The sequence below is a fragment of the Nerophis lumbriciformis genome, linkage group LG32 (genome assembly GCF_033978685.3).
Source record: "Nerophis lumbriciformis linkage group LG32, RoL_Nlum_v2.1, whole genome shotgun sequence".
Lineage (NCBI taxonomy): Eukaryota > Metazoa > Chordata > Actinopteri > Syngnathiformes > Syngnathidae > Nerophis > Nerophis lumbriciformis.
In genome coordinates this window covers 515,908-525,462 of record NC_084579.2, presented here as the reverse complement: position 1 = coordinate 525,462, position 9,555 = coordinate 515,908, and the positions used below count along the sequence as shown (strand labels likewise).

The following is a 9,555-nucleotide window of genomic DNA, read 5'->3' as shown; positions in this document are numbered from 1 at the left end:
TCGAGTGGAAACTAGGAGTCAGAACTTATCATTACACCGTTTGGTTGGCATTTAAATATATACTTAAAAATATAATGTACGCACTCACAAACACTTGCTACATATGCAGAATATGTTCTAAACAAACCACATCTACCATATTGTAATGATATATATATGATTACTACAGCTATTATTATTGTTATGATACACATTTAGACTTAGACTTCCTTTTATTGTCATTCAAATGTGAACTTTACAGTACAGATAAGAACAAAATGTTGCATTAGCTGGTTGTAGTGCAGGACAAAAGAGCAATAAGGTGCAGATATAAATAAATAGATTAGTGTACAGATAAATATATTGCACTTTTGCATATGCATCCACGTTTATGGATGTATGTTATATTGTCTTTATATTCCAGCCACTTAATCCATTTTTGCGGGGAATTGAGGGGATTATTATGATGCGTTCAACAGTTTTATGGCCTGAGGGAAGAAGCTGTTACACAACCTGGAGGTTCTGCTATGGAGGCTGCGGAACCTTTTTCTAGAGTCCAGCAGTGAAAACATTCCTTGGTGGGGGTGGGAGGAATCTCTGCAGATTTTCTGAGCCCTGGTCAGGCAGCGACTTTTTGCCATCTCCTGGATAGGAGGAAGAGGAGTCCTGATGATCTTCTCTGCCGTCCTCACCACTCTCCGCATTTCTTTAGACTTCTAAAATGTAAGGTTCGTTGAATTGGTACATTTTCTAATGTTTTATTTATTCATATTTTTAAACATCAAAGCCGTCCTATTCTGCCATTTGTCGCACTTTTATTTTTATTTTTATTTAGCATTTTTTTACTTTTTATTCGACCCCTTTTACAGTATTGCTTTTGCTCTATCTTGTTCAGCTCATTCATTGTTTGTTTGTTTGTTTGTTTTGTTTTTTGCTCAATGCTTTTTTTAACCTGTAAAGCACTTTGGTTCAATTTAAAAGTTGTCGTAAACGTGCTATATAAATAAAGTTGACTTGACTTCACTTGACTTCACTTTTCACCAAGTACTCAAATAAGTTTATGGACAAAGACTACATCTGGATGATCATCTTATGTTTAACAAACTGATTTTTTTTATATATCGAAATATAAATAACTTTAGTGTTGACTTATTTTCTGTTTTATGCATTGAAGCATTCTGTTTCTGAACCATTTCAAGCTGGACGTCTATATGATAATAAAGCCATAGTTGTTTTATTTAATACAAACACTTTTATAAAAGCAAATATTTCGCACGTCATTTCCGGTTGCTCGCTTACTTCCGTCGGTTGTGCGCATGTCACAACCTCTTTACAACTCGGCTGGCTAAGATGGCGGACGCACAAGTAGGTTGTAGAAAATGGCCTAAGATTTTAAATCAACATTTTTATGCTTTAGTAAACACATTAGCTCAGTTTCTTGTTGGAACATACCATCAAGTGTTCTAAACAACCATGGATGTCATTTAATAAGAGGAGCAGTGGTTTACATGAGGAATGTTGTCGAGCTGGACACCCGCGTGTGACGCTAAAGTTAGCTACCGGGAAGCTAACGGTGCTAGCTTAGCCTCCTGCTTTTGCACCTTGTTACCGCAGCGTCTTTTACTTTACTATTTTTGCTATTGCCAGCCTTTAACACGCATGGTTTATCATTAACCATCTATTGTATTGTTTTATTAAAATCTGGTAAGGCTATTCAATGTGTATTATAGTATTGTGCGGGTGCTAGTTAGCATTGGCTACCAAATGTTTTTTCTTAATTATTTTTTATCTTTTGCAGACCGAGAGGGCTTATCAGAAACAGCCCACCATCTTCAGAACAAAAAACGTGTTCTGGCAGCAGATGGTGGCAAAGAAAAGACCGCCGTTACCACAAAAGTGTCGGGCTGGGTTTTAAAACCCCAAGAGAGGTAAAGAATATTACTTTTGTTACTCCTATTGTCAAGCTGCAAATGATGTTTTCTCACGATGGTCTTCTAAACCTTTCAGGGTTCTGATGATAGTGCCTTTTTGGCTTTGCTGATGCAGCTGGAGACAGCTTTAATTGAGCTTGGATTTTTTAAACGACTAACTATACTTGTTTGTTCCCCTTCAGGCTATAGATGGGTCTTACATTGATAAGAAATGCCCTTTCACCGGGAATGTCTCAATCCGTGGCCGAATCCTTTCTGGTCAGTTAACATACAGAACTACAAACATCTGGTTTGTCTTGATGTATAATAAGTTCTCTTGTCACTGCCCTACAAATGATGTTTTATCTCACGATGGTCTTCCAAGCCTGCCAGGCTGTGAGGACAATGCCAGATGGCATAGCTGATGTTGTTGTGACAGTATTAATCAAGAGAATGCGTCATTTTAGCTTGCCGACTAACATTTTTAATGCGTGGCGTGCAGGTGTGGTGACCAAAATGAAGATGCAGAGGACCATCGTGATCAGACGCGACTACCTGCATTACATCCGCAAGTACAACCGCTTTGAGAAGAGGCACAAGAACCTGTCTGTGCATCTGTCACCATGCTTTAGGTAACTAGTCTTAATTTACCACAAATACGTACAATTCTTTCATTTATGATGGTTTGCTGCAAATGATGTTTTTCTCACGATGGTCTTCCTAGTTAAAACCTGACGATATCGCCTTATGGCAATGCTGATGCAGTCTCTCAGTCCAATTTCATTGGTCACTGAATAAACTTACAGTTGCTTAAAGGTTGGTTTTCTTCCGCAGGGATGTCACCGCCTGCGACATTGTGACCGTCGGAGAGTGTCAACCACTGAGCAAAACCGTGAGGTTCAATGTCCTCAAAGTGACCAAGGCTGCTGGAGCCAAGAAGCAGTTCCAGAAGTTTTAGCTACACCATTGAAACAAGGTAGCTTTCCAATAAATGAAACCTGTTTAAAATAATTTTGACGTCATGCTCGCTGCAGCTCGTTTTTCGTCGGGGACATTGAGGGACAGTAGTAGATTACAGTCTATAATAACACCAGAAAAACGCTAGATTTGTTGCCAGTCGTTTTCATTAAAGTAATTAAGTCTCAAGACACTTAAAACAAAACTCAAAGTACATTGTAAGCAGCAACAATTGAAAATATGGCATAACTATATATAAAAATATATGGTAATCATTAATAATAAAATAATTTAGCCTTTTTAAAGGGTCACTGACTTTACTCATACAATCGTCTCTCGCCATCGTTCTTCAAATATTGTAGCTTCAACTCAGGGTGTAACGGTATTGTAGATACAGTGGTATTGCAGTGTAAAAGTATTCACAATGCCGTGACAGTATCAAACAAACTTAGTGTAGTTTTTCTTTCCAGGTCCAAAAATAAACTACATTTCCCAGAATCCTCTGCGCAGGGTGGGGGGCGTGGAACACAATTGGCAGAATTTGAAGTGTGATCGTAGTAGATGAAAGGAATTGTTTCATGGACTTTTCCTGAGAAATGCATCAAAATCTATCCATAACTGTTTTATGTTGCTAACAAACACACCTTGGAAAAAACATAACCTCTTTGTTGAAGGTATAAAAAAAAAGTAGGTGTTCTGCAACACAAAGCGCACCACTTTTGTCTCCAGCGTTTCCAAGGCGACGCTGCCAGGCGATCACATTGCACTGCACGGAGGGAAACCCCACTATTTGAGAAGGACTGGCTTAAATGAAACATTTCTGAGAATAAATGAAGTAAACCCACAGTAGTATTGGCCCCTAGATGAGACCAAACCAATCACAGCTGATTGGCTCAGCCTTAGGCAGTGTTATTGTATTACATTAAAAGGTGACTTAAAGGTTTTATTTTCTAGAAAGCTTTTATAATCGACGTAATCAGTTTTTTTAATGCTCTTGCTATGAAAATATGAATTAGATGAAATGAATTTATCGTAGTCATGTCCAGAACCATTTAACAGTGATTAAGAGGATTGTTGTGTTTTTAATAAAGGAGGCGCCTACTCTCCACCTCCGCCCGGCCCCTATCAACACCAGATGGGCCCTGGCCCCTTCGTCCATATAGGGGGCCACACGGCGACCGTCATGGCTCCGCCGGGCGCCGTGACCGTGCTCCAGAGTGAGATGTTCCAGACGTCGCCGGTGCAGACGGTGTGTCCGCACTGCCAGCAGGCCATCGTCATGCGCATCTCGTACAACGTTGGCCTCATGAACACACTCTTCTGCTTCTTCGTCGGGTGAGTTTTTTTTAAAAACAGATAAACGTGGACATAAATAATGATATATATTTTTTAAATTGCAGGTGTGATCTGGGCTGTTGGGAGCGGAGGCTGATATGGTGGTGAGGGAGACTGAGAAAGCAGAGGGGGAGATGGATTTGATATTCCGGAAGGATATTTTGCATGAGTTTTTGGGAGGGAGGGGGTGTTGATTTCCATAATTATAGCCAGGTGATCTGAGATGTTGATGTTAAGACTGGAGAGGTGATTTATTGTGAGGCCAGAGGAGCAGACGAGATCTAGGGTATGACCACGGGTGTGAGTGGGGAAGTTGACATGTGTGAAGTTGAGACAGTGTAGTAGATCCAGGAACTCAGAAGCAGGTTTATTATTTGTGTCGTTGACATGAAAATGTATTCACCCAGGAGGAGAACAGATGGGGCGATGGCACAAAGCTGGGTCAGAAAATCTGAAAAATCAGAGAGAAAGGAGGGGTTTGGCTTGGGGGGGGGCGATAATTGACAGCTGTATGTTAACCACCGACATGCACACACAGCTCCCCCTGCTGGTAGTTACAGGCTTTTTCCCCACCCTTCTTGGTTTGTGTATATACAGTCTGTCTTCAACCTCATACATTCATGCACACCACTGACTGCTTTTTATTTGTATTAAGTGAAGGCCATGTTACACGTGTCACTGAAGAAGACTCAACATTAAGAATCGCTGTGAAACTTATCACTTTATTTGAACTTATCTGTGAATCTCGCCATGAAGCAACCCGGCTGGGGTTGATCTTTTTTAATTGTTTTTCTTTTTATGTAAAGTATTTTATTCTTTGTTTTCCCATCTTCAAATTGAAAACTGAGCATTTGTGTGTCCGTCCTGACTTATTTCTCTTTTTCACAACTCCTATCTCAAATGTGAACGTCTTGCTCATTTTTGACTTTTATATTTAATTTTAGTATTCCAAGCTTGATTCAGTATGCACATAATTATATAACAGCAATTTTCTCGTTTATGCCCTTTGTTCCGTGATGTACTTTTAATAAGGCAAACATTTGCACTTTAAGGACATGTTTCCCTCTGATACATCATAAAAGCCTGTCTGCCATCACAGTGAAAGCTTTTTGTGTTAATATCGTTGCACTTAATCTGGATATGTGCAAAGCGAAGGTTCCAAACTGTCTCTGTACCAGCGTAGGCAGATTTTGGCACTCATGGTAGATTTTATCTTAACCGTAGGCTGAATGTTTGCCACCGCCGCAGTAATTAAGAATGTTTGAGAACAAGTTACATTGATATCAAGGTCATTAGTCCCCCATGACCCCTTTTTTTAACTTTATGATGACCTACATTGCTTTCAAGCATGACTTAAGTCTACAATTAACATAATTACTAAAATAGGCTGTTACATATAGTACCTATTGGCATTAAAACAATGATTTGACAGCATGCCCATTGTGTAGCTCACGTAAACGCTGAGCCTAAATAACGGCATATTTCTGACTTGTGTTTGAGTTGCTAAGCTGTACAACAAGACAAATCTACTTCTTCAGAAGGTATTACATTAGTACTGTATGCCCTTGTGCTGGTGGGGAAACATGCAGGTCTGTGTTGCTCTCTAAATGTACGTCAAGGTTTGTTTTGACCATTGTATACAGGCACTATTTTATCAATAAAAGTCTGAACATCACTTTTTGCTGGCTCTTTATTGTCATTGTGTGTTTAAATAATAGACATAGTGTGGATCACACAAGTACATTTACCATAAAATGTCTTTAGATTGAAAAAAAGGCATGTTAATCTCTCCATCTGTGTCCACATTGGGCATTGCAGCATTTGTAGAAAGTGGTCATGGGCTCGTCTGCAGATCGTGTCTGAATCTGCATGAAATACGCCCGACGATGGTCACATTTCGGACAGGTTTCTGTGAAAAGATGTTATAAAATGTTATCTTCTTGGACAATATGAACACTTGTTCAATGCCTCCGGTCTACTGTGTTTGACAGCACATTCTCAAATGACTCCATCGAGTGTTGTCATGGCAACGTACCGGGAGTAGAATCCACGTTCTCCCAAGCAGCAGCTCCACCCAGGACATCATCCACCTCCTTAAGCTTGGGATACTTCCTGGTGTTGACCTGCAGTTCATACAAGTCCTGGTCATGTCACAATATATAATAGGTAAGTGCGTGTATGACCTACCTTTCTGGTGACATTGTGTATATAGGGACACGTGTTACACGCAAACCTCAGGCACTTCTGTCCTTCTTCCACGATCAAAACGTTCCCGCAGGTTGGACAAAAAAGAAGCATGTTAGCAAAGACTCCCCTTTAGTCGATATAAGTGTAATATCACGCTGAAAAGGTTCGGTTGATCCTGTAACCAAACCACGCATAGTTCAAACCGGAAGTTAGCCGCTGAGTGATGTGTTACTCTTTTTAGAACTCGAGTGGAAACTAGGAGTTAGAACTTATCATTACGCCGTTTGGTTGGCATTTAAATATATACTTAAAAATATAATGTACGCACTCACAAACACTTGCTACATATGCAGAATATGTTCTAAACAAACCACATCTACCATATTGTAATGATATATATATGATTGTTACAGCTATTATTATTGTTATGATACACATTTAGACTTCCTTTTATTGTCATCCAAATGTGAACTTTACAGTACAGATAAGAACAAAATGTTGCATTAGCTGGTTGTAGTGCAGGACAAAAGAGCAATAAGGTGCAGATATAAATAAATAGATTAGTGTACAGATAAATATATTGCACTTTTGCATATGCATCCACGTTTATGGATGTATGTTATATTGTCTTTATATTCCAGCCACTTAATCCATTTTTGCGGGGAATTGAGGGGATTATTATGATGCGTTCAACAGTTTTGTGGCCTGAGGGAAGAAGCTGTTACACAACCTGGAGGTTCTGCTATGGAGGCTGCGGAACCTTTTTCTAGAGTCCAGCAGTGAAAACATTCCTTGGTGGGGGTGGGAGGAGTCTCTGCAGATTTTCTGAGCCCTGGTCAGGCAGCTGCTTTTTGCCATCTCCTGGATAGGAGGAAGAGGAGTCCTGATGATCTTCTCTGCCGTCCTCACCACTCTCATTTCTTTAGACTTCTGAAATTTAAGGTTCGTTGAATTGGTAAATTTTGTAATGTTTTAATTATTCATATTTTTAAACATCAAAGCCGTCCTATTCTGCCATTTGTCGCACTTTTATTTTTATTTTTATTTAGCATTTTTTTACTTTTTATTCGACCCCTTTTACAGTATTGCTTTTGCTCTATCTTGTTCAGCTCATTCATTGTTTGTTTGTTTTTTGTTTTGTTTTTTGCTCAATGCTTTTTTTTAACCTGTAAAGCACTTTGGTTCAATTTAAAAGTTGTCGTAAACGTGCTATATAAATAAAGTTGACTTGACTTCACTTGACTTCACTTTTCACCAAGTACTCAAATAAGTTTATGGACAAAGACTACATCTGGATGATCATCTTATGTTTAACAAACTGATTTTTTTTTATATATCGAAATATATATAACTTTAGTGTTGACTTATTTTCTGTTTTATGCATTGAAGCATTCTGTTTCTGAACCATTTCAAGCTGGACGTCTATATGATAATAAAGCCATATTTGTTTTATTTAATACAAACACTTTTATAAAAGCAAATATTTCGCACGTCATTTCCGGTTGCTCGCTTACGTCCGTCGGTTGTGCGCATGTCACAACCTCTTTACAACTCGGCTGGCTAAGATGGCGGACGCACAAGTAGGTTGTAGAAAATGGCCTAAGATTTTAAATCAACATTTTTATGCTTTAGTAAACACATTAGCTCAGTTTCTTGTTGGAACATACCATCAAGTGTTCTAAACAACCATGAATGTCATTTAATAAGAGGAGCAGTGGTTTACATGAGGAATGTTGTCGAGCTGGACACCCGCGTGTGACGCTAAAGTTAGCTACCGGGAAGCTAACGGTGCTAGCTTAGCCTCCTGCTTTTGCACCTTGTTACCGCAGCGTCTTTTACTTTACTATTTTTGCTATTGCCAGCCTTTAACACGCATGGTTTATCATTAACCATCTATTGTATTGTTTTATTAAAATCTGGTAAGGCTATTCAATGTGTATTATAGTATTGTGCGGGTGCTAGTTAGCATTTGCTACCAAATGTTTTTTCTTAATTATTTTTTATCTTTTGCAGACCGAGAGGGCTTATCAGAAACAGCCCACCATCTTCCAGAACAAAAAACGTGTTCTGGTAGCAGATGGTGGCAAAGAAAGCAAAGAAAAGATCCCCCGTTACCATAAAAGTGTCGGGCTGGGTTTTAAAACCCCAAGAGAGGTCAATATTACTTTTGTTACTCCTATTGTCAAGCTGCAAATGATGTTTTCTCACGATGGTCTTCTAAACCTTTCAGGGTTCTGATGATAGTGCCTTTTTGGCTTTGCTGATGCAGCTGGAGACAGCTTTAATTGAGCTTGGGTTTATTAAACAACTAACTATACTTGTTTGTTCCCCCTCAGGCTATAGATGGCACTTACATTGATAAGAAATGCCCTTTCACCGGGAATGTCTCAATCCGTGGCCGAATCCTTTCTGGTCAGTTAACATACAGAACTACAAACATCTGGTTTGTCTTGATGTATAATAAGTTCTCTTGTCACTGCCCTACAAATGATGTTTTATCTCACGATGGTCTTCCAAGCCTGCCAGGCTGTGAGGACAATGCCAGATGGCATAGCTGATGTTGTGACAGTATTAATCAAGAGAATGTGTCATTTTAGCTTGCTGACTAACATTTTTAATGCGTGGCGTGCAGGTGTGGTGACCAAAATGAAGATGCAGAGGACCATCGTGATCAGACGCGACTACCTGCATTACATCCGCAAGTACAACCGCTTTGAGAAGAGGCACAAGAACCTGTCTGTGCATCTGTCACCATGCTTTAGGTAACTAGTCTTAATTTACCACGAATACATACAATTCTGTCATTTATGATGGTTTGCTGCAAATGATGTTTTTCTCACGATGGTCTTCCTAGTTAAAACCTGACGATATCGCCTTATGGCAATGCTGATGCAGTCTCTCAGTCCAATTTCATTGGTCACTGAATAAACTTACAGTTGCTTAAAGGTTGGTTTTCTTCCGCAGGGACGTCACTGTCGGCGACATTGTGACCGTCGGAGAGTGTCGACCGCTGAGCAAAACCGTGAGGTTCAATGTCCTCAAAGTGACCAAGGCTGCTGGAGCCAAGAAGCAGTTCCAGAAGTTTTAGGTACACCATGGAAATAAGGTGGTTTTCCAATAAATGAAAGTTGTTTAAAATAATTTTCTGGTCATTTTTTCTACTTCCCCTTCTCTCTAGCATGTTTAA

The 9,555-nt window shown here is 39.5% G+C and overlaps 2 protein-coding genes, 6 non-coding genes and 1 pseudogene across 8 annotated transcripts; 8 read left to right on the top strand and 1 right to left on the bottom strand.

Annotated features, from left to right (window-relative positions):
- Positions 1 to 1,320: 1,320 nt before the first annotated feature.
- On the top strand, positions 1,321 to 4,079 carry LOC133620067 (small ribosomal subunit protein uS17-like; annotated as a pseudogene).
- Positions 1,945 to 2,029, top strand: LOC133620719 (small nucleolar RNA SNORD35). Its single transcript, XR_009817559.1, has one exon. It is a non-coding gene; the product is annotated as a small nucleolar RNA SNORD35 (small nucleolar RNA).
- Positions 2,239 to 2,323, top strand: LOC133620718 (small nucleolar RNA SNORD35). Its single transcript, XR_009817558.1, has one exon. It is a non-coding gene; the product is annotated as a small nucleolar RNA SNORD35 (small nucleolar RNA).
- LOC133620709 (small nucleolar RNA SNORD35) lies at positions 2,579 to 2,658 on the top strand. Its single transcript, XR_009817551.1, has one exon. It is a non-coding gene; the product is annotated as a small nucleolar RNA SNORD35 (small nucleolar RNA).
- A 1,774-nt stretch (positions 4,080 to 5,853) lies between the features above and the next one.
- Positions 5,854 to 6,612, bottom strand: polr3k (polymerase (RNA) III (DNA directed) polypeptide K). Its single transcript, XM_061981259.1, has 3 exons — positions 6,369 to 6,612; positions 6,217 to 6,304; positions 5,854 to 6,090 (listed from the first exon to the last, which is right to left on the bottom strand). The coding sequence occupies exons 1-3, from the start codon at positions 6,477 to 6,479 to the stop codon at positions 5,963 to 5,965; spliced, it is 327 nt and encodes a 108-aa protein (XP_061837243.1). The 5' UTR covers positions 6,480 to 6,612; the 3' UTR covers positions 5,854 to 5,962.
- A 1,269-nt stretch (positions 6,613 to 7,881) lies between these two features.
- On the top strand, positions 7,882 to 9,509 carry LOC133620563 (small ribosomal subunit protein uS17). The gene is made up of 5 exons (XM_061982149.1): positions 7,882 to 7,948; positions 8,382 to 8,522; positions 8,705 to 8,780; positions 9,001 to 9,130; positions 9,333 to 9,509. Exons 1-5 carry the CDS (start codon positions 7,934 to 7,936, stop codon positions 9,454 to 9,456), a joined length of 486 nt encoding a protein of 161 aa, XP_061838133.1. The 5' UTR covers positions 7,882 to 7,933; the 3' UTR covers positions 9,457 to 9,509.
- Positions 8,557 to 8,641, top strand: LOC133620708 (small nucleolar RNA SNORD35). Its single transcript, XR_009817550.1, has one exon. It is a non-coding gene; the product is annotated as a small nucleolar RNA SNORD35 (small nucleolar RNA).
- LOC133620717 (small nucleolar RNA SNORD35) lies at positions 8,851 to 8,935 on the top strand. Its single transcript, XR_009817557.1, has one exon. It is a non-coding gene; the product is annotated as a small nucleolar RNA SNORD35 (small nucleolar RNA).
- Positions 9,188 to 9,267, top strand: LOC133620710 (small nucleolar RNA SNORD35). The gene has a single exon (XR_009817552.1). It is a non-coding gene; the product is annotated as a small nucleolar RNA SNORD35 (small nucleolar RNA).
- Positions 9,510 to 9,555: the final 46 nt, after the last annotated feature.

Bases quoted from the DNA above. Each gene is read 5' to 3' on its own strand.
- polr3k (XM_061981259.1), bottom strand. From the start codon at position 6,479: ATGCTTCTTTTTTGTCCAACCTGCGGGAACGTTTTGATCGTGGAAGAA. The intron at 6,305-6,368 runs GTAGGTCATACA...TATGAACTGCAG, and splicing joins TACACAATGTCACCAGAAAG to GTCAACACCAGGAAGTATCC. The intron at 6,091-6,216 runs GTACGTTGCCAT...ATCTTTTCACAG, and splicing joins GAACGTGGATTCTACTCCCG to AAACCTGTCCGAAATGTGAC.
- LOC133620563 (XM_061982149.1), top strand. The intron at 8,781-9,000 runs GTCAGTTAACAT...CGTGGCGTGCAG, and splicing joins CCGTGGCCGAATCCTTTCTG to GTGTGGTGACCAAAATGAAG. The intron at 9,131-9,332 runs GTAACTAGTCTT...TTTCTTCCGCAG, and splicing joins CATCTGTCACCATGCTTTAG to GGACGTCACTGTCGGCGACA.